Here is a 27671-nt window from a genome sequence, read left to right as displayed (position 1 = left end):
ACAACTGCTTTCATTGGAATTAAAAGGATAAGTAGCAACCAGGTACCAATGATCAGCTGGAAATGAATGTGAACTGGCTAGTTTGGTGGAACAACTGGACAAAGCCTCGACCAACTTTGGCATGGAGATTAGCGCTGAGAAAACCAAGATTATGACCAACAGCAAAGAGTCATCGAAGAAAGAAATAAAGGCCAACGGTCAAATACTTGAAAGTGTTACAAAATTCAAATATCTAGGCTCAATAATCTCCGACGAAGGATCAAAGCCTGAAATACTGTCCAGAATAGCCCAGACTACAGCCGCTCTGACCAAACTTAAACCCATCTGGAACAATAAGAACATTGCTATTAGCTCTAAGATCGGACTGCTATGTTCCTTGGTCATGTCAATTTTTCTCTATGCCTGTGAGTCATGGACACTAAATGCTGATACTGAAAGAAGAATCAGAGCCATGGAAATTAGGTGCTATAGATTAGAAGACTACTTGGTATCTCATTTAAAGATCATATCACAAATGAGGAAGTGAGAGGAAGAATCGAAAATGCCATTGGACCACATGTTGACCTTCTGACCGTCGTTCGACAACGGAAACTGAGATTGTATGGGCACACTACTCGCTCATCTGGCCTTGCCAAGACCATCATGCAGGGTACCGTAAATGGGGGCAGAAGGAGAGGGAGGCAGAAGAAACGCTGGGAAGATAACATCAAAGAATGGACGGGACTTTAGCTGAGCAACACCTTACGGAAAGCTGAAGATAGAGAGGAATGGGAAGCTGTGGTTCGGAGATCCGCTGCTGCGCCACCACGGATTCTAATCTAAGGGACAGGACAGGACAGGACAGGACCAATGATCAAAGGACATGTTACCTATCAGCATGTGTACAGACCTTTATAAGACCAGAGTGTTTGGCAAGGTGCTTGTCTGAAGCATTCGGTTAACACAATGTCAAGAGTGAAAGACATCACATGGCCCTAAAAAAGCAATTGTTGTTAATTAATCGAGGGAGAATGACAGTTATAGTTTCAGTTGTCATTCCTCCCAAGAGTGAACATCTGAACATATTGACCCCGTGGTCAGACTAATACTCAAAATTAGGGCTGGGGATCGATTCAAATGTCAAGAATCGATTCGATTCCGATTCTTAAGATTCTGAATTGATTATCAAGATTCGATTTGATCCGATTCGATTCCGATATCAATTTGGTTTAGTGTTATTAAAACAGTTTTTTGAGCAGTTGCATGAATTATATGACTATGTAGCTATGCAACATATGAATACTTGTATTATATTGATATTCAACAGCAAGTATTGGCAGCTAATGATGCTGAAAGGACCAATCACCTCCCAGAATGCTGATAGAAGTGCTTTCAGAAACATCATGTGGGGCAGAATTATCAAACAGATCCAGGGCAGCAAACAGAGATGCATGAAATTGTTTTTATTTTTTCCCACATTCCTTTTTTATTTTTTCCATTTTCGGTCTATTTTGGTTTTTCATTTTTGAGAATTTGGTTTTTAGCATTTTATGCAAATGTTATCCCAAGACAGTATATAAAGTAATTAATTATAGACAATTCATGCAATAATAACTGAAAACATTAATGTTTTCATAGCTTTAAACATATTTAAAGGCAAAAACATGGCACTAGTTATTCTCGTGTCCAACAAAACATTCCTTTTTTGGGCCATAAAACAAAAAAATACCAAAAGTTGTAATGTAATGATGAAATAAAAATCGACATAACAATCGATTTTTAGGAATTAATATGAGAATCGATTTAGAATCGGAAAATCGTTTTTTTCAACACAGGCCTACCCAAAATCAAAACCAGCAACATCGCAGGCTATGCAAGTCTCAGGTGGCATGTTTAATGTTAGAAAAAGACCGATTTATTTGGGAGGGCTGCAGAAACACCTCGTACGGTTGGTGATTTGGGCTTGCTTAGCGGTCATGGGACCTGCATCCTGCAGCCTTGAACTCCTCTGTTTACCAAAGTACTTTCAAGTCAAAGGTGAGGCCGTCTGTCCAACAGACAAAACTTTGCTGAAATCAGGTCATGCCACTGGACAATGATCCCAAACATGGCATTTAATCTACAACAGAGTGACTGAAAAAGAAAAGCGTCAAAGCGATAGGATGACCCAGTCAAAGTCCAGACGGGCCCCCCTGCAGAAAGTGGTTGAAGAGGAACCCTATAGAAGAGCTTTGACTAAAACAACAAACGTCACTGAAGCCATGTTTTAGAGAAGAGCAGCTCAATAATGGTCCACAACAATGACTGACAAAAATGATAATACTGAACACATGATTATTCATTTTTTCTGATTCCCTCATTATGAATAAAAAAAGGTTAAATATGAACTTGTTTAAAATCTTTTTCCAAGTTTGGATCCTAACCAATTTGCCATCCTTCAAGAGTGGATGTTAACTCGGAACTTGCAGCCAGTCCAAGACAAATTAACAAATTAACATTAAGAAAAATATAGATTAAAAAAGTCCATCATCCGGAATAAAAATTCTTTAATTGGAAACAAGAAATAAAATGAAATTATAGGGCCATTTTTCCTGGAGATGCAAAAGCTTGGTTGGGTTTTTAATTTAGTAATTTAGTCAATTTATTTTTTAGGAAGTTCTCTCATTTCCATGATGTTTCCATTTGTACTCCAAAGATCAGTTAGAATATTTCTCCCTTGGAAGCTTATATTCATACAAACAAGTTGGATAGTTCTATAAATGATTGAAAGCAGGTAAAAATAAAAAGTGAATGAACATCATTTCAGTTCATGCCCCTGCTATTTTGTTTTCAAGAGTGATGTTGAACCATAATATTGAATGATTACTTGTAAATGACAATCATAATGACCTTTCAAGAGTCTTACTTTTTCAGTTGATGATGATTATCATAATCCTGCAGGAAGCGACGGCAATCCACAGTGCGAACTACAGCATTTGCTTACCTTTACCTCCCCCAGGAAAACAAATCTGTCATTGTTGACATTGAACTGTTCCAGGCAAGCCATCATCATCATCATCATCATCATCATCATCATCATCATCATCATCATCATCATCATCATCATCATCATCATCATCATCATCATCATCATCATCATCATCATCCATCTTGCAGCCAGGCCAACAGCAGCTACTCCATAATTAAACTCTCCCCCTGCGAGTTATGTAATTTCCCCTTTCCTTAAGCTTCCAAAACTCAGTGCTTGCACTCATGCGAGTCAAAGAGCACTCCTGTCCTGTCACTGACAGGTCGATAGATCAATTCTTAAACAGCGCTATCTATGTTTTCGGGGGAGGGGAACGGGGCAACTGGGGGAAACATGTTGGCCCCCAGCAAAAGAGCAAACAACAAAACTGCGACAGTCTTACCGTACCAGTAGCATGATCCGAGCAGAGAGTCAACTTTTTTGCATTCCAAGAGGGATCAGAGCGGAGGAATAAATGTTGCGGCCGGCGGCGGACACGGATCCTCGGAGCGCGTCTGCAGATCGATGGAGCGGAGCGTCTCTCTCTCTCTCTCTCTCTCTCTCTCTCTCTCTCTCTCTCTCTCTCTCTCTCTCTCTCTCTCTCTCTCCCCCGCTGTTTGCTCTCTCGCTCGGCCTCTCCCTCTCTCTCTCTCTCTCTCTCCGGCTCGGGCCAATAAGCATGAAGTAATGAAGTAATGGTGACAGCTGCGCGCTGGTACAGGCGTGCGTCAGGTCGGGGCGACGCTCCGGACTCCTGCTGATGAAGCTCTGAGCTGAAGCTCTGAGCTGATCACAGATAGAGAGGGGGAGGGAGAGGGAGAGGGGGGGGCAGTGTTGAGACGCATTTTGTAATAAACGTCCAAAATGTAATAACTTTTTTATTTCATTTTGTAATAAAGCCGCATTTTGTAATAAACTGCCCAATTTTGTAATACACTTTCCCACACAGGACTGTCTCAGAAAATTAGAATATTGTGATAAAGTTCTTTATTCTCTATAATGCAATAAAAAAAGAACATGTTCTCAGTTGCGAAGAATAGCGTTTACAGAACAAATATACAACCCCCACATATGCTTCAGAAAAACAAAGAATTAGGTGGAATTTGGTGCAGCTGGCAATCTGAACGGTTTCTTGAATCTATATGTATTTTATTAAATCCTTTAAACCATTAACTGACACACCTAAGGAATGGGTTTTTATTTTCTTCACTGGTATGTGTAAAAACTGTGTTGGACTATTCTGAGTGACATGATTTTCCAAGACAATCCAGAGCCCACGTGACTGGACTGACCATGGTGACATGATGGTTACATATATATATATATATATATATATATATATATATATATATATATATATATATACAGGGCTGCCTCAGAAAATTTGAATATTGTGATAAGGTTTTGTAATGCAATTTAAAAAAAACAAAAATGTCATACATTCTGGATTCATTACAATTCAACTGAAATATTGCAAGCCTTTTATTATGTTAATATTGCTGATTATGGCTTACAGTTTAAGATTAAGATTCCCAGAATATTCAAATCTTTTGAGATAGGATATTTGAGTTTTCTTAAGCTGTAAGCCATGATCAGCAATATTAAAATAATAAAAGGCTTGCAACATTTCAGTTGATTTGTAATGAATCCAGAATGTATGACATTTTTGCATTACAGAAAATAAAGAACTTTATCACAATATTCTAATTTTCTGAGACAGTCCTGTATGTTATAAGTTATTGCATTTTGAGAAGATTATTATAAAAAAAACGTTTTTATTTTCTAGGAAATGTAGTAACATGGTGCACTAGACAATTTCCTCGCAGAACTTTTGAGAGTGCCACGACGGGCTGCTGCCCATTTGTGTACATTATTGCATTTTGCAAGCAATAAAGGTGAAGGACTCAAAACTAAGTCCAATGACACCACACAGGATTCTCTATGTCAAACCATTCAAAAGTTATAGCAGAAAATAGAGACAACCAATCAGAAGAAGGGGCGGGGCTAATTTGCACCAATGAAGGTCAGGGACTCAATACAGAGTCCAATGACACCACCCATGACTCTGTATGTCAAACCATTCAAAAGATATTGGACTATAACATATCAGCCAATGAGAAGAAGGGGTGGGGCTAATTTGTATATATAATATACAAATGTATATATTTATATGTATATATATATATATATATATATATATATATATATATATATATATATATATATATATATATATATATATATATATATATATATATATATATATATATATATATATATATATATATATATATACATGTATATATTCAAGTAGCCTCATAGTTGTATCAACATCTGCATCTGACTGTTATATTAAAAAAGTACATATTTGCTACTTAACATTTGTAACTTGAATTACACATATTTTTTTCTCTTAAAAATAAAAAAAATTTTATTTTATTTTTCAAATGCTATCTTATTTTATTTCTCTACCAGCAGTTTGAATTTCCCCTTTTCTTTGTTAATTGTCTCAACACATTTTTATAATAAATGAATATAAACATTGGTGAGCCTGGAACGATATTTAGTTTTAATTCTGTTCATTGTGTAGAAAGCTGCTTCACAGCTGTATGTGGACCCAAATATGGGCAGGATGTTTTAAGATGGTCCGTTTATTTTCTGTGACTTCAGTTCAGACTTGAGTGGATATGTTTGATGAAAAACTTTGTGTTTTGTTTCAGTGGCGTTTCACTTTCGCACTTTGAACGCCACGGTCTCTGAACGTATGAGACACACTGGTTTTGTCCCAGTGTGAAGACTGAACAAGGATGAATCTGTCCATTCTGGGTTGAACTTCCCTTTCCACCTGTTACGCTTCTCATCTCTGTATATACAGTCAGGCTAATTACCGTATTTTGACGACCATACGGGCACCGTGTGGAAAGGCGCACCCTCAGTTTTGTGTGTGTCATTTCTGTATTTAAAACACACACACAGCGCGCCGTGTGGAAAGGCCCCGTCAACACACATGAAGTGCCGCCTTAACACACACACACACACACACACACACACACACACAAGCATACAAGTGTGCATATTTAAAAATAGAGCGGGAACAAAACTTAGTTTGATTGTACTTTATTTAAGATATTACATTAATCAGTTGTCAGAGGACTCGTCAGCTTTCATCCGAGCCTGATCAGCTGAGAGGGGCACGAGCCCGCTGCTCTCTGGCTGCGGAGCAGCCGAGTCTTTCCGATGCGAAAGCCCGAACAGTCCCGTCCAGCAGACACGACAGCCCACGCATCTACATGTACAATCCTTCAGCAGTAACGACGGAGCCCGCAAGCCCGAGCGGCACCGACCTCCCCGGCCGCGGGGACACATCAGGATAAATGATCACGCCGCGCTCGCTCACTCTGGGCGCAGACCCAAGTAATCGATCCCTGATCCTGGCGGATCTAAACTCTGTGCAAAATGAAGGATTTACTCTGTAAATACACACCATTTCTTTTACTATTACACGTACAGCTAGCTGAGTGTCTTGTCGTCATTTGGTTGGGAGTTGCTATGCAGTCCTGCGGCCCCCGCGGCCCACATGTACAAAACTTAATTTTTTTTGCGGCCCACTAGGTGGCTCGCGGCCCAACTGTGGGCCGCGGCCCTATGGTTAAGAATCACTGGTCTAAGGTCAAAAGGTCAGGGGTCAGATTTCTCCATTTTCCAGGTTAAAGTATATGAAGTCTGTACTGACTCAGTCATGTAACCAGTTCTGGCTCAGGCAATGAGTCAGCAGCTGAGCTCTGGTTGCTAGGGGCAACAAGAACCTCGAAATGAAGAAGGCTCCGGGTTGGCTGTGAGAAAACCCCAGATTTTGCCTTGTGACAAGTTCTCAAATAACTCAGATTTGTGAGAAAACCATAGCTCCTAGCAGAAAAACAAAGACATCGTGAGAGACACAGAACCCGGCAGATTCTGACAATCTTAATTTTATTCAGATATTCCTTAAAATGTGTTAGTAACGGCAGTGCGAATACAAAGTGAGATTTTTTTGAATAAAACTTTTGATTACATTTTTACTGTCCCTCCCACTCTAAAGAATGAGAGAATGAGAAAGATGACTCCGAAAAAAGGTGAATTTTGGGTTTTTTCGAACCTCCTTCCACCCACAGTGTGACATTCTGCCCCATTCACTTACATGGGAAAATCCCCCCATTAGTTTGGAAATTTGTAGGGGTCTAACGATACACTAATCTCACGATAGTCATGATAACGATACGATACAATATTATAGCAGTATTTTTTAACAACATTGAATGAGGAACATATGACTGGAAAAAATTGTCTTTTATTTGAAAAACACATAATACAAAACAATGCTGTGCGTTTGCCCTATTGTTTCAGTTTGTAATGCTTTATAACTGTTTAAGTTTTAAAGAGAAAGCCAGTCGTATTCTGTAAATCAGGGACTATAATGACACTAGTCAGTTTATCTGTAGTGCTTAGTATGTTTTAGATTTGTGCGGAGTGATACAGCACTAGGTGTTGTGTTGATGTTCTGAAATCCTACGCTGTTGAGCGGACATTGAAGTACACGCAAACTCACGCAGAAGTTGTCCCGTGTTTATCCTACTCACGTCCCCAAAAAGGTTTAATTTAATAAGGTAAGGCTTAACTCTACACCAGACTTAAATAAGTAAAGGTGCAGAGCTCAAAACAGGACCGCAAAACGGGACTACTTTCTTCTGAGCAGAGTAAGATTTTGGTCCGCGGTCGCGGTCGGATGCACGTTTCTAGTCAACACAATAGATTAATATTAATAACCCAATATCGCGATACAGGTTGTCACCTCCACGACACGTATCGTGACGTTTTTGTATCGCGAAATTTCGTGGCACGATATATTGTTACACCCCTAGAAATTTGGAAATGTTTTTGCACTTCGTGCAAAAACTATTTGTGCCATCGCTCTGAAAATCCACAGGACTGTAGTTAAATTCAGGGCCTACAACTTTCTAAATCGGTTCAGTATTTTTCGAGTAACGGTGTGTGAGTGGTGAGGCCCCAAAGTTATCCCAATGCGTTCCGGATGGCGCTAAAAGCAATCGCTATTAAAAGTCATAGCACACGATTCCCGCTTAAGGTGCACGTTTCTACGTTTTTACTTTTCACGTTTTCTCAAAGCTGCGGGACTAGTTACGCGCCGAAGTTTGTCCGGAAAATGAATAATAAGATGAAACGCACACAATAACAATAGTGCCTCTTGCTGCGCCAAGAGGCACTGCTCCTCCATTGCTATTGCATAGCAATTATGTAATAATAGCTATTATTGTTGTTTGTTTAACAAAGAATTTATACAAGAGTAACTTTTGTAGTTTTTTATGCAATTTCCCTCAGAGCTATGTACGGTAGCCCAATAAATCTATGTATAATAATCCAAATATAACGTTTAGTTGCCTATTTGAAGTTTGGAATTATATAGGCCAATAACAAACAAATAAACTGTGCTTTAGAATTGTTATTACATAATGCACCATGTTATTATATTTTCTAGAGAATAAAAAAGTTGCAAGTGCATTTTGTAATAATCTTCTCAAAATGTAATAACTTATTACATAATGCGGCAAAATGTATTACAAAATGCGTTGGGGTAGTTTGTTACAAAGTGCGGCAGTTTATTACAAAATGTGGCTTTATTACAAAATTAAATTACAAAGTTATTACATTTTGGACGTTTATTACAAAATGCGGCTCAACAGGCAGGGATACGCACAGCAACGATCTTTCTTCCACTTAACAATTTTAAAATTGTCATCAAGAATTGTAGAAGTTTGGCCTTTTTGGATTATTCCATTGACGTCATTAAGAACAAAATCCTTATAAAAAACAAAAAGGTAATGCTGCTCTGAGCGCCTCCCTCATCAGCAGAGAAACTGTGTAAAGAGCATTTTTAATATGAACCTTGGTATCCTGAAAGTTCCCATTGCAGCAGCTGATTGGACGAACCAGTACGTGTTAAGTGACTCATTCATTCCACCATGTCTCTGTTTAAATCAGCTCGCCGTCATATTTTGATTCTTCATGCAAAGTCCACATACAGGTCCGTGGCGTCATGGATGAGGCACCTCCAAAGAAATGTTGAAGGTTTGAATTTTGTTTTTACAATATTTTGTTTGTGTCAGATATACAGCCTCTAATGGAGTGTTTGTAGTGGTGAAAAGAATAAAGACTCTATGTGCTAAAAAAAAAAAAAGAACAAAATCCTTAGTATGTTCTGCACTGGTAGTTTATGAAGAAACTAAAGATAAAGTACTACACATTACACTTTAAGATACAATCCATACTGTTTTTAAATGCTGCTAAATATATGTTGCTACTATGTATGTTTTATGTTTGTTCCCTTGTTTGATTGTATTGTTTGACTGAGTTGTTTTTGTTTTCTGTGCGGACTGCAGGTGGAAACTAGCATTTCTGCTAAAACCCGGTGTATTTACACTGCTTAATGTAGTTAAAGTAATATGCACTGTCCCGTCTAAAATAAACTTAAACTTAAATACTAAAAATAAGATGTTCTCCACACACATTATGAAATAAATGCTCTGAAACTCCAAGCTGAATCCAAAGGACTGACTTCTCTCCCTTTGCCTAACATATTGTGTTGAAATCACAGAAACACAGTGACTTGATGCTTACGCAGCAGAAAAACAACACAATACAGCCAGATTTCACAACATTATGAGTCGTGGCTACTAGCTATACAGTATTACAGTCATTATTATACAATTGTTTCTAAAACAATACAAATCCCCTGAGAGCCCACCAGAATTTGAGGAAAAACTAAAATTGAACAAAGATGAAAAACGTCAAAATTGTATAAACTTAATGCTAACATCTGAGCCAACAGCTCTTATTTCAGAAATAGGAGAAAATCATGAAATCGTAATAGCATTCATTGTCAGAACATGCAGGGATAAAAGTGGTAACAGAACCACTTACAGTTGAAAACCGCATTGAATGACTGGATGACACTGATGCAGCAAAAGAAGCCGTTCTACTTAAACTATGGGTTGCAAAATCACTTTACTGCTGAATGCAGTATAGTTATACATGTACCGCGTGTTCTCTTGACAAATGCTCCAAAGCAAATATATAATTGTTTGACCAAATGCCACGTGTGTACATAGCTGAATCACAGAGGAAAGCACTGAAATGCTCATGCCTGAGTCATCCGATCATAACATATTTGTTCATGAAAACTGCATGAAGTCTGGCGTATCCAGGTTAAAGGGGCCGTACAAAGAAACTCAAAGAGCTGAGGTTACTTTGTAAGGCCAGATTTTAATGAGAGATGGCTACACCTGCTTGAAAGTTAGTCTGACTGAAACATTTGGCAACTGTGCAGAAAAGCAGCGGTTTCCCACTGACCTCCTGTGCAACTTCTCTTGCTGCTTATCTAAATCACAACAGCAGTCCAGTCAAGGCTATCATGAAGTCCTGAAGTCATGCATTCAAACCACCCACATAGCTCGTCCTGGCTATCGCAGCCCTCCACAGACAATGGTCTCAAGTGTTTGGATTTGTAGGGGCCCAGGTTTGACACAGCTTGACTTTAAAGCTGGTTGTTAAAGTGTTTTACTATGTAATATGTGCATTCTTTGTCTTGAAAGGCACAATTGTGTGTTAGAATGTCTGCACAGATGTCAGCTCATCAAACAGGTCTCCTTACTCCTCTGGTTTCATCAAAAGTCTTTTATTAAGAATGAACCTAAAGGTCATATAAGTTCATGTGACCCATGTGAGTAAAGGGTGTTATATTACCTGCCAACAGCAAACAAAGCTAACACCATTATGAAGTCAGACTATAAAAATCTTCATATCATAATGGGATTGGGGTTGAGTCAATCATGCAACATATTTTAAGTGGATGCTCTCTTTGGGTTTCAATTAGACATGAATTCATTTGGGTTCACTGACTTTTTCATTATACAATGTGGTTAATAGGTTAATGAAATAGTGGTTAATAGGTCATCATTTTAGGTGCTTTTCTCTTTTCTCATAGTTTAGTTTAGTTTAGTTTCTTTTGTTTTGGTCATCTTTTGTTTTTTTTTTGTTTTGGTCATTTACATTTTAAGATGTTTGCATATGCACACTGTATATATATACACACAGGTATAAATATATATATATATATATATATATATATATATATATATATATATATATATATATATATATATATATATATATATTATATATATGTGCACATTTCCTTTTTTTTTTTTTTCTTTTTTGACCAAAAGGTGTAGGCTGAAGCCTCATGGCTTATTTCGCCTATCCTTTTCAACAAAAGGCAGACTTCAGAAACAAAAAGATACTAATAAGAAGAAAACGAAACGATCGAACAAAACAAAGAAAATGAACAAAAAAAATGAACAAAGAAGAGAAGAAAATAAATGTGGTCACTCATGATTGAGGACAGCTGCAGGAGGAAAGTTGCATAATTTAGACAGTTTAATATGAAGATAATTGATATTAGTGTTCTATATTTATCTATTATTTTAGATTTATAATTTTTTTTTAATTTGTAAATTGAGCTACTTTTTTTTAGTTCCTCATCCAGGCGGTTCCATAGTTTCACCCCTTCGACACTGATACACCTTGACATTTTTTTTGTTCTTGGCCATTTCTGCTCAAAAATGCCATAGCCCCTTAGGTTGTGCTTGCTTTCCCTCACCTGGAACAACTCCAGGATACAGTGTGGGAGCATCTGGTTGTGTACCTTGTACATTGTTATTGCTGTCTTGAATTTGATTAAATCGTATAATTTTATGGTGTTTGACCGGATGAAAAGTGGATTTGTTGGTGCGTAGTATTCGGCATGGTTGACAATTCTGATTGCTTTTTTTTGGAGTAGAAATATTGGATTTATATTGTCTGATAGTTGTTCCCCCATATGTCCACACAGTAACTGATATGTGGAAGTACGAGGGAACAATACAGTAGATACAGTGAGTTCTGGTCCAAATTTGCTTTCATAGTCATAGTGAAGCACAGAAATGTTAAACGTGAAACCAACACAGAACATTCTCACTAATTAGCCACTCATATTACCTAATAACACAAAGTTGATTCCCTGCAGCTGTAAATACAATCAGTGTGGACCAGTTTGCTTGTTTAACAGAAAGCAACAGCTACAGTCATATCAATCACAACATTACAACAACTTGCAGGTAAAGGGAACGACTTTGATCAATTTTTCTATTTTCAATTCTTTTGGAAATATCCATGGGGGCTTGACATTTTCTTAGTCTCTGGTTTTTTCTCAATACACAGTATACGTTCTTGAATCACACTGCTGTGGATGGGCTGGACCTTGATCCACTCTGGAGTTGGGTGAGAGGCATCAGCATCTCACTTATTTACAGCCTCAGTAGACGAGAGGTTACCGTCCCTGTGCCCTCAGTCCGGGTAATGAGCTCTAAATGTCATCTGTGTTTATGCACAGAATTACTGCAGCCAGCCTTCTATGTAAGGGGGTAACCACAGTGATACAGGGAGGAACATGGTTACAAGCAGTACTCAAGTTGTAAAAAAAATCAGGGGGGATGGTGGATTTTATCATATGGGGACAGATAATTTGTGCTGATTACAAATAATATAATATATTACAAATAATAGCAGTGACCAAAACACCTGCAGAAATACTGCAGGAATGACATAGCAGCAGTTAAATGCAGCCTTCTGTAAGCTTTAAATATCCACTGGGCTTACATCAAATACATCAAAACACAAAAATAAAAACAGTTTTCTGAACTTATCAATATGACTCTGTCCTTCACAGGATAAGTAAAATGGATCACTGCAAAAAACTGAAAATCTTAACAAAAATATTTCTTATTTCTAGTTAAAATGTCTCATTTTAGTAAAATAAATCACATTACACTTAAAACAAGACTCATTACTGGAAAAAACAACATTTTCACTTGAAATAAGTAGAAAAATCTGCCAGTGGAACAAGATTTATTTGCTTGTAATAAGAAGATAAATATTGTCCCACTGGTAGATTTTCCTTCTTATTTCAAGTGAAAATTTACTTGAAACCGGTGAAAATTGTCACATTTTTCTGGTGTTATTTTTCTGGTGATGACTCTAAATGTTGAAATAGCAGTAAAACCACATTCATTGATGAAATGACATAAGGGATGGAAAGGGGGGATGGCAGTTTTACAGGGGAGATGATTTTGACAATTTTTATTCCGGGGGGGGGGGGGGGGGGGGCATCCTCCCTCATCCCCCCTCAACTCCAGTACTGGTTACAAGGACCTTTCTCTCCATGCTGAATCTGAGCCCTAACTAATTGGAATTTGTGCATATAATATTGTCAGCTGCATAGCGATGCCTCTACTAGGAGGCTGTAGCTCAGGAGGAAGTGATTGTCTTTCATCAGGACACCGAATAACCATCATCATCAACCGTCATCTCAATATCTTTGGGGAATTTCCCCTCCCATAGTGTGCTCATTAATTGCTTGTAACCTGTTTCAGGTAAAGCTCCCTGCTGAATGAAGATAATCTGCTGTCTTTGACACCACTGGATTTCACAAATCTACAGTATTTGACCTTGCGGAAGGACTAGTTGGCCCGTGCATTCTCAGTTTTGCTCTTACCTGCAGATTTTCTGTTGAATCTGCTTCCATGTTTCTATTTATCTATTTTATCTATTGTCTCTTTGCTTTGTTCTGCTCTTTTACTTTTTTTTTTCTTTTTCTATACTCATTTGTATGTACTATTCCATCAACCTGCCCAGGGACTACAGGTGGAAAATAGCAAGCTGCTACAACCCGACACAATGCATATTCTCTTGTACAAGATGAATGTCTTATTGTGCACTGTCCCTGTTTTGAAATAAATAAATTGCAATACAATTTGTAATATTTCCTAGCAAAAAGTCCTTGATTTATCTTTGAACTGTTGCATCTTGCAGCTTCACATCTAATCCTTGTACTTTTCTGCAACTAAGCCGGTATTTGATTCCCTCAGTGTGCCCTGGTGGAAAAGATGCAAAAGTTTGCTAAAGGAGAGATTCAGCAATTGAAGCTGATTTGTCCATTGGAAAATTAGATGCAATGCTATTGCTTTAAGTTGGACATGATTAAAATGCATTTATAGATAAGATATTAATAAGGACCTTAATCTCACAGCCAGAAACCCCATTTTATGTAAACACACAAGTGTGTCTTAAGTGTGTTTTAATAAAAGTATCCTCAGATATACATGTCCGCGTTCATTTCAATTAAACAGTGAGAAAGAAGTGAACATCTTGTTTTTCTCTGAGAGCATTGAGACAAGGACACCTGGGCCATGAGGAAACCTCTCTTCTTCAAAGCTGTCTTGCACTCTCACGCTGCAGAGGACAAATACCTCCTCCGGAGATCACAGCAATATGGGTATCAGTCTTCATAAGATTTTTATCCGCCCTGTGGTTTTGAAACAATACCACAGAAAGACATAGCATCAGCTCCTTTTCACAGAAATGCTTTAAAAACACACGAGGGCTTTTTGAAAGGCTCTCACTGACAGCCTGCACTCTGCTGGGAACATTTTGTTCTCATGGGGGGGGGGGGGGGACAAATCTCCTGGCTTTGAAAGTGATCTGTACATCCATCACCACAGGGGAAACATCCTCCTCTTACAAAGACCACACACATACTTAAACAGTCACATATGCATGGGCATGCACACATACAGAGGCACGGCTGCATGCCAAACGCACACACAAAGATTTTTATTCACAAGCACCTAGAACACAAAGCAGTTCAAACCGTTGAAAACAAGTTGGCCTCATTCATTTTTCTAAGGCCTGTGATGACGTGTTTTTGTCTTGACGATGAATGGAAAAGCACAAAGGAAAAAGACGTGCACACACGCCACCCCCGCCAGCCCTGAACCCCAGCACAGATTACGCTCCATTACCTTCAGGAGAATCTGATTGGTCAGTGTGTCCTAATCACCTGAGGCCTTGCTTAAGGGGCTGATGCCGGTCATTTTGCTGCTGGAGTTTCAATGCACCTGGTCTGTTTATTACGACGGAGTATTAGGGCCAAACTAAGACAAAAAAAATTGGAAATTACGTGAATAAAGTCATAATATAATGAGAATAAAGTCGTAAAATTACGAGAATAAAGTCGTAATGTTGCGAGAATAAAGTCGTAATAGAATAAAGTCGTAATATTATGAGAATAAAGTCGTAATATTACGAGAATAAAGTCGTAATGTTGCGAGAATAAAGTCGTAATATTATGAGAATAAAGTCGTAATATTACGAGAATAAAGTCGTAATATTACGAGAATAAAGTCGTAAAATTACGAGAATAAAGTCGTAACATTACGAGTATAAAGTCGTAGCATTACGAGAATAAAGTCGTAATGTTGCGAGAATAAAGTCGTAATATTTTGAGAATATAATTTATGAGAACTCTAACAGGAAGAGCTTCTTCTCCCTGTGTTAAAATGAGGAATATTGAGCATCTTGTGAAGTTATATTTATATATTTATAATATATTACGACTTTATTCTCGTAATATAATGACTTTATTCTGGTAATATTATGACTTTATTCTCGTAATATTATGACTTTATTCTCGTAATTTTACGACTTTATTCTCATTACATTATGACTTTATTCTCGTAATTTCCTTTTTTTGTTTTTTTGTTTGGCCCTAATACTCCGTCGTAGTTTATAGTCGACATACAAGGCAAATTATCTGCAAAAAAGACCCAACAAGAAGGGGTAATCAAACTTTCTTTTTTTTTTTTTTTTTTTTTTTTTTTACCTTGTCTGCACACATATTAATGGTTGATACCATGCCGGTAAAAACCTAAGGCATATATATGTGCATTTTTACTATATTTAATATATATACATATACGCATACATACGCATACATATATATACACATACAAACCCAGTGAGTTTTTTTTTTGTGTATATACATATACACACACACACATACACACACATAGCCGCACACACACATTGCTCCTAATCAAACTTTCAAAAACAACCATATTATTTAGAAAAGATTTTGTAGATGCCGATATCTGTAGTATATGGCAATAAAGACACGGTGCCAGAAGAAGTTTCCTGTGTGATAAGTTTTAAAGGCTACAAAAGGGTCACAGGACATTTTCAAAGTTGCTCCTTCAAACAGGTGTCCATGTTTTTGCTTTTTCTGGTTGCAAGATGAATCAAGGACTTTTTATATTTGGAGTTAATAGTGCAAACAGGTTACAAATTTGCGAGATTTACTCTGGAGAGGGACCAAGTGAATCCAGACTGGTCCGTATGATGATATTTACATCATGCATGGGTAGACAAAGCAACCAGAAACTGATCATGACAACATCAAATTAGCATTTGTATTATTTTTATGTTTTTTTTTACTATATGCAGAATACAAAACAACTGGCTTTACTCCCCTAAGGCTAACAGCACCTGCCTCTGGTACAATTTACATCTGCAATGACTATGTAACAAATAAGACTTTAAGGTATGCCAGCTCATGTTGTAAGGTAGTTCTACTTTTATGAAGTGGACAGGGACACAAAGATATCAAATTGGCTCAAATCCCTAGCTCATAGCAGTATAAAAGCAATGCAGTAAAGTACAGGGTGATAAGTGATGCAGAAAACTGTATCAAGTCAAGTCAGACATAATCACAGGCATTGCTATCCATCCTCATGGGAAGCCTTACAAGATCATTTTCACCAATTGTGGAGTTCTCTCATGAGAAAACAGTCACAAGGGAAAACATTCAAGAAAGTTGGTCAGCTTCCCAGGAGTGAACATTGTCATGGTTGAGGGGTTTTGTTGATTTCTTGTACTTTTGTTTGATTTTTTTTCTTCCCCTGGGTTTTATTTTGAAAATATCTGGCCTTTCCTCCCAGCCTTCCTCTTAATCTCATTTCCTTCTGTGATGGGTCCACGCTAGTGTCTTATCCTTGTGTGTTGATAGTCTCCTGTGTTTACTCCTCCTGCTATGTTCTCATGCTGCGCTCCTCTGCTTCGCCTCTTGTGTTGTTCACAGTGTCTCTCTATTCAGGTTTTTGTTTTTGACATCAGTTTTTGTTAGAATAAAGGTACATTTTTATTTTATCACTCCTACTTCCCAGTTTCACCCCAAGGTCAAAACATGTACTGTATGCTTGGACAAATGTGGAAAAACTCCCAAAGTGTATCTCATAGGCTTAAAGTACTATGTTTTATGTTCACGACCACAACAGTACATAACAAAAAGCATACACAAGTTGGTCTCATTTGGATGGGCTGGAATGAGAAAAGCTCATCTCTCTAAAAAGAACATGGTTTCACACTTTAGGCAAGTTACATTTGAACAAACTCAAGAGGAATGTCCTTTCAGCAGATGAGACCAAGCTGGAGATGTTTGGCCTTATGGCACATTACCACATTTAGCTCAGGGCCGCCGCAAGGGATGTGCGAACCGTGCGACCGCATGGGGCCTCGTGCCCCAAGGGGTCTGGCGCTATGGGCCGTTTTTTTTTTCCCCCAATTTTTATTTATTTTTTCGTTTTTTTTTCCTTTTTTCCCTTATAAATATCAACAGTCACGTTCCATTACAGACCTAAATATGTACTAGTCTGTGCATATCAATAAATATATGTGCAATGATGACGCGTGTCTGTTGTTCAATACAACTGATCAGACCAAGCACGGACACAAGCTGCTCTGATCCAGACGGTTGGAGTTGGAACAAACTGTCACACAATGTCGAGAGAACAAGACAGATTCAGGAAATTTCCATCAGGGGATGAAAAAAGAAAAAAACTAAAGAAAATGGAAGAGTTTAATGCCTCTCTGAAAGGCTCGTTTGATAAATTTGTTACAAAAATCACCGATCCGACCGGGTCTCAAGCAGCCGTGGGGCCCCGCGTCGAGGCAAGCCCAGATGATGATGAGGCAGGGGAAGGTATCCAGTATTTTGCTAATTGGATAGTTAAAATTGCGCATATAGACACCCGATCCGACCCGAAAAACCCAAAAATTTTCGAGGGCCCCCCTGGCCATTTCACACAGGGCCTCGCAAATCTCCCAAACGGCTCTGCATATGCATACACATACATACATATACACATACAGAACATACATACTACAGCACACTTGGTCTTACTTCTAATTTTATTGGTCTTTGTAGATTTTACTTCTTATTTAACTATTCAATTTAATCAACACATTTAATTAAGATTTTCTGCAAAATGCTCACAATCAATAAGATAAGGATAATTTAATAGCATTTAATAGAGCGTTCTAATAACGTATAAATAATAAAAATCTAAAAATAGTCTGATAGACTGTTTAATATACAACACATGACTTATTTTGGAATACAAAGAACCAACTTGACTATGACTATGCTATGTTAAATGTGAATTAAGTTTTATTAGTAACTTTGGTAAGTTTAAGATTTCATAAATAACATCGATGGAGGGGGGCCTAAAAATCACAGTCTGCCTAGTGTAGTCCATTTATTTAATCCGGCTCTGGCCAGAAGTGGCCTGCAGGGGTGACCTGGGGCCAAAAAGCCACTTCTACCACAAACCTGCAACATCAAAACCATCCCAAACGACTCAATTATGTAGAAAGTAGTAAAAGATGATCTGGATTGATGAGTCAAAATTTGAGACATTTGGCTGCGACAGTAGTTAGTTCCTGTGTAGTTTAATTCTGGCTTTATTATGAAAGTATGTCCTTAGTTTGCATTGACCTGTTTAACTTCCTTTTCTCAATCCTACCTGATCGCACCTGTGTTTCGTCAACTACTGAGTGTCTCTGTATAGAAATAAATAGTCATTACTAGTCCGTACTGTTGTCTGCCTGCCTATTACTGCCCTGGTTCCCATTCTGATGATTCAGTTTCTGGTTTGTTTCTGATTTGTTTTCGATTCTTTTACTTTTTTGTATTTCCTGCATGAAAAAAAGTGAGTCATGGCAGGTTCCTCGCAAATTTGGAGTTCCATTTCTACAAATGGAGTTGAGGATGTGTTCATAATTGATGGTGTACTTAATAATCACAGGCAGATAATTATCCATCATCCAATCCTGGGGATTGAGTTTATATTCATTTTTCAAGAGGGAAATGACCTCACACCTGCAGCCAATATCATCAGAATAATATTTTTTTTAAAAGAGTCTTGGAAGTGATCGTTTTGCCCCCACAGAACCCTGATCTCAACATGATTGGGTCTGACTGAGATTACAAGAAGAGACACATTGATTTGAGGCATTGTACATACAATTAAGATCTTGTGGTTTGTTCTCCAAGATGCTTGGAACAACTTACCTTTTGATTGTGATTAGACCAGGGGTGTCAAATGTGCGGCCCGAGAGAGGTTTCCAACGCAAAAAAACGAAATGTTAATTTACTAAAAAGGAAGGCATAAATAATTGCCATGAATCGCAGCATATCCGATAATATATTTCTTCTACAAATCCATCGTTATTCCACAAAAATAGCAGTTTTCGACATTTTTTTTGTCTTCTAGAATGCATTTGTCGATTTTATTTCTTTGTAGACGGTCGTTATTTTTATTAACTGACTACTATTATATATTTTCGCAGGAAAAATATCACTGCTAAAAAAGATGATAGAAGATATTTATTCGGAGAATTTCAGTTTTGAATATGAGGATAGTGACAAAGTAAAACAGTTAAAAGAGAAGTGCTGACTTTTTCGGCACACTGGCGTAAATATCCAATTTTTAAAAATAAATACACTTAATTGTACTGGAAAAATCTCTAAATCACAAAGAAACACTGGGATGTAATAAGAAACATTTTGCTTTTAATTAAATTTCCTATAAAAAAGCGAAATATATAAAAAAACATACTTGTTTCTGTTTATCTTTGCAAAATGATATTAAAAGTATCTTACATAATTTGAAAAAAAATGAGAAATTTCAAGAAAAGATCCTGAAGAAATATATTTTACATAATTAGAGTGTAAACAAAGTGCATATTTCCTATAAAATTAACTAAACTGATATTGGATTAGATAACAATAGTAAAAAAAAATGAATTTGCACCAGCATGCGGCCCGCGAGAAAAAAATTGGTCAAAAGCAAAATGAGTTTGACACCCCTGGATTAGACAAAATCCATCCATCCATTGTATAACTGTTCATATCTATTTAGGGTCTCAGGGATCTAATGGAGCCCATCCCAGGTCTTTATGGGAAGACATACAGTCCTATTTAGACTAATTAATTAACCTGAGACATGTTATTGGACGGTGGGGAGAACCTGGAGTACCCAGGAAAACCCATGCAAGCATGGGGAGAACACACAAACTCCACACAGAAAGGCTCCTACAGGGATTTGAACCAGGAACCTTCTGCTATGAGGAAACAGTGCACTACAATGCCAAGCCACTGTTCAACCCGTCACCCCAAACGCTGATTTGTTTTATTACAGCGGTTTCCACACTTTTGCATTTTGTTTGATCAACTGAATTACAAAAGAAAAATACATTTGATATTTTTTTACAACATTCTTTACAGATTTCTTCCAAACTGCCTAAGACTTTTGCATAGCACTTTATGAGAGAACTAGAGGGCAGGGTGATGATGCAACAGGGAAATGATCCCATGCAAATCTAAATCAGAAAGGCTGAAAATGAAAAGGATTAACTTGTTCCAGTGGCTCAGAGTTCTGGCCTCAACGTAGCTGAAATGCTGTGGTGGGATGTGAAGATAGTTGCGCATAAACAAATGCCCAAAGACCTCAATGACCTGAAGCAATTTTGGAGAATTATTGCTTCCAAAGGTGGTTGTGCAAGCTAATGAATCTTGGTATATGCTTTTTGACATTGCTTATAGTTTTTTATGGTTCAGAATAATGATATGATCTGATGGTTCATATTTAGGTTTATTTAGATTTACGAGCATCTCATTCTTAAAAGAAGAACAGGAACTGTGTTTTATGCTGTTTGTTGTTTTTTTGGCTGTTGACAGCAAGTTTGCATAAACTTTCAAAGAATAGTAAGATGCAGGTGTTTGGGTAAAGGACTCTCCTAGTTAACAGATAATTATCATCACTGAATCATCACAAGCTGTTTCACCATTTTCACTTGTAAAATCACCAATTCTTTTTTGAAACAGCATAAAACCCTGACATGTGAGAGTATTGTTACAGCCTTTGCCAAATAATATCCTACTGTCCAGATGACAGCTGAAAGGCATTAAAAGGCAGAAACAACTGTGTCCCAATAGCAGATGTGAATGTTTTATAAAGTGCTTGCATGGCTAAAGACTTACTTGAAAATTGAAGACTTTGATCATTTACGTTGCAAAACAGTCTCATTTTCTTTTTCTGTGGGAGTGTGCACGGACATGAAACCAGGAATCAGAATACCATGTCGCTGCAAGTGGTGAGAGTGTATCCAGAGCAATATTCACCAGACAAGTCATGAAAGCATGAAGTGGCAAAATTATACATCTAAAGGCCCATTTATGCTCCCTTATGTATGGAAATAGGCGTATTTTACGTTGCCTTAATTGTTAAGTAATTTGATCCAATAGTGGGCAGTGCTGAGTTCAGAGTTCACTGCCATGTTTTTAGATCAGATTAGATTAGATTCAACTTTTTTTGTCATTGCACATGTCAAAGTACAGGGCAACGAAATGCAGTTAGCATGTAACCGAAAGTGTTTATGCAGTGAAATAAACACAATGTACAGCATATACACATATAAATATGTATGTACACAGAGCAGATTAATAAATAACTATTGCTACAAGGTGCAGGTCAGATATGAATGAATGGCATATATATCACGGACAGATGAGATGTGATTATATGATTTACAACAGATTTGAGTTACAGTATGTACATGGGTGATGTCAGCATTCACAGTGTGGAAGAATTTACAGTAGTGCGAGGAGGTAGTTGGTAAAAAAGTCCAGTGCAATTATATTATGTACAATTGTGCTGAATGGTGCAAAGAGTTACTGGGTACTAGCCCCGTTCACTTCTGGGGGGGTTGAGGTTTGGGGTATTGGTGTGGGGGCCTGGGGGGGCAGAGTTCAGCAGGGAGACAGCTGTGGGAAAGAAGCTGTTCCTGAACCTAGTGGTTCGTGTGCGGAGACTCCTGTAGCGCCTCCCAGAGGGCAGGAGGGCAAACAGCCTGTGTGCTGGGTGGTAGGAGTCCTTGATGATGTTGGTTGCTCTCCTGAGACAACGCTTCCTGTGGATGGTGTTCATGGCAGGAAGTGAAGCTCCGGCGATGTGCTGGGCAATTTTTTGACCACCTTCTGCAGTGCCTTCCGGTCAGCGCTGGAGCAGTTCCCGTACCAGACTGTGATACAGCTGGTAAGGATGCTCTCCATGGTGCAGCGGTAGAAGTTCACCAGCTCGTCTGAGAGAGAGGTGGTGTTTCCTCAGAGTCCTCAAGAAGAAGAGGTGCTGGTGAGCCTTCTTGACCAGGTTGGAGCAGTTTGTTGTCCAGGAGAGGTCCTGTGAAATGTGAATCCCCAGGAATTTGAAGCTGGTCACACGTTCCACTGCCACACTGTTGATGTGGATGGGTGGATGAGTGACAGCATTCTTCCTGAAGTCCACAATCAGTTCTTTGGTTTTTGAGCTATTGAGCCTCAGGTTATTGTCCTCGCACCACGCGGCCAGGTGATCCACCTCCTCCCTGTAGGCCGACTCATCCTTGTTCCTGATGAGGCCAATCATGGTGGTGTCGTCCGCAAACTTGATGATGTGTTGGAGCCGTGCACAGGTCTCCAGTCATGGGTGAAGAGGGAGAAGAGGAATGGACTCAACACGCAGCCTTGTGGTACACCAGTGTTGATGGTGAGTGTGGAGGAGCAGTGGTGGTCTAACCGGACATGTTGTGGCCTGTTGGTCAGAAAGTCCAGTAGCCAGTTGCAGATGGGAGCTGTGTTGCCCAGGTCCACAAGTTTGACTACTAGCTTTGTCAGGATGACAGTGTTGAATGCTGAACTGAAGTATTCTGGCATTCTGGCATAAGTGTTGTTGTTGTCCAGGTGTGAGAGGACAGAGTGCAGCGCTGTGGAGACGGCATCCTCTGTGCTCCTGTTCTTGCGGTAGGCTAATTTGTGGGGATCCAGGGTGGGGGGCAGGCAGGATTTGAGGTGTGCCAGGACCAGCTGCTCTAGGCCCTTGGAGATGATGGGGGTGAGGCCTACTGGACGGTAGTCGTTGAGACACGCTGGTGTGGAGCTCTTCGGTACTGGCACAATGGTGGTGGATTTGAAGCACCACGGGCCAGGGACAGGTTGAATAAGTCCGGCAGGACCCCCGCCAGCTTCCCAGCGGATGCTCTGAGCACACGTCCAGAAATGCCATCAGGGCAAGGCCGCCGCAAGGGGTGTGCGAACCGTGCGACCGCACGGGGCTTCGCGCCCCAAGGGGCCTTGCGCTATGGGCCGTTTTTTTTTTTTTTTTTCAATTATTATTTTTTTTTCGTTTTTTTTTTTCCTTTTTTCCCTTATAAATATCAACAGTCATGTTCCATTACAGACCTAAATGTGTACTAGTCTGTGCATATCAATAAATATATGTGCAATGATGCGCCTGTTTGTTCAATACAACTGCGTCAGACCAAGCGCTTTGACACAAGCTGCTCTGATCCAGACGAGTGGAGTGTGGAACAAACTGTCACACAATGTCGAGAGAACGAGACAGAATCAGGAAATTTGAAAAAACAGTTTAATGCCCCTTTGAAAGGCTTGTTTGATAAATTTGTTACAAAAATCACCGATCCGACCGGGTCTGAAGCAGCTACGGGGCCCCGCGTCGAGGAAAGCCCAGATGATGATGAGGCAGGGGAAGGTATCCAGTATTTTGCTAATTGGAGAGTTAAAATTGCGCATATAGACACCCGATCCGACCCGAAAAACCCCAAAATTTCGCACAGGCCATTTCGCACAGGGCCTCGCAAATCTCCCTGACGGCTCTGCATCAGGGCCCGCAGCTTTGTGTGCGTTTGATGTCAGTTTCAGACAATATTATTAATAATAATAATACATTTTATTTTATTTGGTGCTTTTCCTCACCCGAGGTCAGCTTAAAAAGTTAAAACATTACAACAGCTAAGAAAAAAGATGAACGTTAAAGCAATTAAGAACAGTTGCTTTGCCACATAACATCAGTTTGAAAAAGCATCAGTGTCAGAGAAAAGGCCAGCTTGAAAAAGGTGTGTTTTAACTTTCGGATTTGAAGGATGTAATTAAGGCAACGTTCCGTAGTTCAGGTGGGAGGACGTTCCAAAGTCGGGGAGCATATCGACTTTTTCCACTTCCACTGCACAAAAACTTCAGAAAAGACACCTACAAGTCTCCTGCAGCAGCATCTTTGTTTACCTCCGTACACCTGACATACTGCGTTGGACATCACTTTGTCTTGCTGCGCATGCAGGTCACTTCAACACAGAAGCCTGTTCTCATTGATGTCTGAAATAAAACACATTTAAAATACTAACGTGTACAACCACAAAAAAATGAATAGATACAAATTGGATCTTGGCATAAAATCAGCATTGAGCATTAAGACCTGCAGTGTGAACACAGTCAAGGTAGTTTGATATTTATTGGTTGGTATTGATTTTATTGCATTTTTAAATTATTATTCAATTTCTTTAAGATCAAATTTGATACTTTTTATATCAAAATAATCTCATTCTAAGAATATTTTTTTCTTTTTGTTGTTTTACATTGTATTTTGTTTGTTTACTTATCTTCTCAGTCATTTATTCCATGTTCATCCCAGTGTCTTTAAAATTACAGTAACCATTTCACACTTATGATGGAGTTGGGGGATGGCTATGCTATCAGTGACTTTTTAACAAAACCTTGCATGAAACTATGGTCTTTGGGACTGTCACCTCCGAGCGATGAGTTCAACATTTGAAGCTCAGTTGTAGCTTTTGTGAAACCTGTTTGTTCTTGCCACGTCTGCGTGGGCTTCCACCTGGTGATCTGGCTTCCTCCCACAGACCATAATCACACATGTTGGGTAAACTGGTGATTCTAAACCGACTGTAGGTGTGAGTGTGCGTGCTTGTTTGACTCTGTGTGTCCTTGTAAAGAACTAGACCAGTGTTTCCCAATCCTGGACCTCGGGGGCCCCCTGTCCTGCATGTTGTAGATTGTTCCCGGCTTCAACACACCTGATTCAAATAAACAGTCCTCATAAGCTTGTCATCAAGGTCTGGACAACTCTGTTGATTACACTACTTAACTACTTGTATCATGCTGATGCAGGGTAGCATGTAAAACATGCAGGACACCGGCTCTCGAGGACTGGAATTGAAGACCCTGAACTACAAAAGTGTTGAGCACGTGCCCTAGCGCTTGCTCAGTGATCACTAGAATGGGTTCCAGTATGGGCTTGCAAAATGAATGAATAAAATGTTCACAGTCCCGAAGAATAGTGTTTCTACAGAACAAATATACAACCCCCACATATGCTTCAGAAAAACAAAGAATTAGGTAGAACTAAAAGATTTGGTGATGCTGCTTTTAACCACTATGCTCCAAAACTGTGGAACAGCCTGCCGGAGGATCTGAGAGGAGCTGGAAATGTGGACATTTTTAAACGTAGACTAAAAACTCATCTCTTTGGTCTGGCTTTTATGTAGCATCACATTTTATAGTTTTAGTTTTATTCCGTTTAAATTTTTTTAAAGGTATCTGTTTTATTTATTTATCTATCTCTTATAATGTTTTTATTATTTTTTATTGTTGTGGACTGATTATTCTTTTTTTAGCCTTAATCCTTGAACCTTTATCTTTTTATAAATTTTATATATTTTATATTGTATGTCAGGGTGCATTGGTCTCCCAGTTTTTATCTTTTTGGTCTCCCAGTTTTTATTTGTTTATTATGCTTATTTTTCAATCAAAATGTCAAAGCACCTTGTATTTCATGTACTTGGACGAAAGGTGCTATATAAATAAAATTTGATTGATTGATTGATTGATAGGTGGAATTTGGTGCAGCTAGCAATCTGAACGGTTTTTTGAATCTAACATATGTATTTTATTAATTCCTTTAAACCATTAACTAACACACCTGAGGAATGGGTTTTTATTTTCTTCACTGGTAAGTGTAAAAACCATCAAGTTGCATCTTTGGATGCTGTGCTGGATTAATCTGAGTGACGTGATTTTCCAAGACAATCTAGAGCCCACGTGACTGGACTGACCATGGTGACATGGTGGTTGCTCATATATATCTAAATATGGTATAAAAATGCTTGCATTCCTGTGTGCACGTTTTGATCACTTAAATAATGTTTGGTTGGGAGAACTTTAACTGATAATCTCGAGTATATACATTTTTATGGTATGGTATTGATTGTAATACCATGTAATGCCATATGCTCCAGTACAGAGTTTGAAGTTCAGATTGGATCCCACTAAAAAACATTGACTCTGCTGACATTTGCACATCGTAATTTAGGAACCGTAATGTACTTTGGACACAGTTAATATTTGTTTTACTATGCTTAAACACACACACACACACACACACACACACACTAATGGCTTGCTCTGGCGTTCACGACTCATTGAACATTACAATTTCATATCTTTTCTGCAGGGCTTTCTTTTCCCGTGAAGATCCTGTTTGACTCCAACTACTTAAGTCCCATTTTTTTCCACTTTACTGTTTTATACATGAGAGATTATAGGGGTGAATATATATTTATATTTATATACAGATATACTTATATAAGTATATTCGATATAACAGGTGAACCTAATTCAGTGGCTAGTGAGTGTATGTATAGTTAACATGTTTATTTAAATTGTGAGAAGATTTTAGGTTAAAAGATTAACATTGTACTTAGAAAATAAATCAACATTTCAGTGGATAAAACTCCTATAGTTGTCAGATCTAAAGTCAATTTATTATTTTTTAATTCAAAATGAAAGTATACAGAAGTGCATACAGTACGTAGCAGTTTACACATATGAAGTTTAAGTCTTCCTACTGGTTCTCTTCGTCCTCTTCAGAGGTAGAGGGGAAAAAAATAATCCAGAACAGAACACATGCAATTAAATGTTTTAAAAACAACTGTCTGACTCGGTCACTTGTCCAGGATGTACCCTGCGTCTCACCTGATTACAGTCGCTAACACCCCCAACAGGGGGATGAAGGTGGTATAAACGGTAGTTGGATGGATGGATGTGATACTACGTCAAGTCTGGCGCCCTCTGCTGGTAACCAGAGATACAACAGCCGCTACTCTAATGCAGTCAATGCAGTTTTCTCCCATAATTTTTCTTTCCAACATCATCCTGTAACCAGTACTCGAGTTGTGAAAAAAAAAATCAGGGGGGGTGGATTTTATCATATGGGGACAGATAATTTGTGCTGATTACGAATAATATAATATATTACAAATAATAGCACTGACCAAAACAACATTTCTAGTCAAAATGTCTCATTTTAGTAAAAAAATACTAAAAAACAATACTAATCACTGGAAAAAACAACAATTTTCACCTGTTTCAAGTAGATTTTCACTTAAAATAAGTAGAAAAATCTGTCATTGGAACAGGATTTGTTTTGCTTGTAATGAGAAGATAAATCTTGTCCCACTGGCAGTTTTTCCTACTTATTTCAAGTGAAAATTTACTTGAAACAGTTAAAAATTG

At 38.4% G+C, this 27671-nt stretch overlaps 1 protein-coding gene across 1 annotated transcript in view; it reads right to left on the bottom strand.

Moving 5' to 3' along the window:
* Positions 1-3027, bottom strand: part of enpp2l (ectonucleotide pyrophosphatase/phosphodiesterase 2-like) — a 60416-nt gene extending 57389 nt beyond the window's left edge. The window contains exon 1 of the mRNA XM_061741444.1: positions 2963-3027. Within this exon, the coding sequence (XP_061597428.1) occupies positions 2963-3025 (63 nt within the window). The 5' untranslated portion in view covers positions 3026-3027. The remainder of the gene's footprint in view (positions 1-2962) is intronic.
* Positions 3028-27671: the final 24644 nt, after the last annotated feature.

The sequence above is a fragment of the Cololabis saira genome, chromosome 15, assembly GCF_033807715.1.
Source record: "Cololabis saira isolate AMF1-May2022 chromosome 15, fColSai1.1, whole genome shotgun sequence".
In the NCBI taxonomy this organism is placed as follows: domain Eukaryota; kingdom Metazoa; phylum Chordata; class Actinopteri; order Beloniformes; family Belonidae; genus Cololabis; species Cololabis saira.
This window is presented reverse-complemented; position numbering and strand designations above follow the sequence as displayed.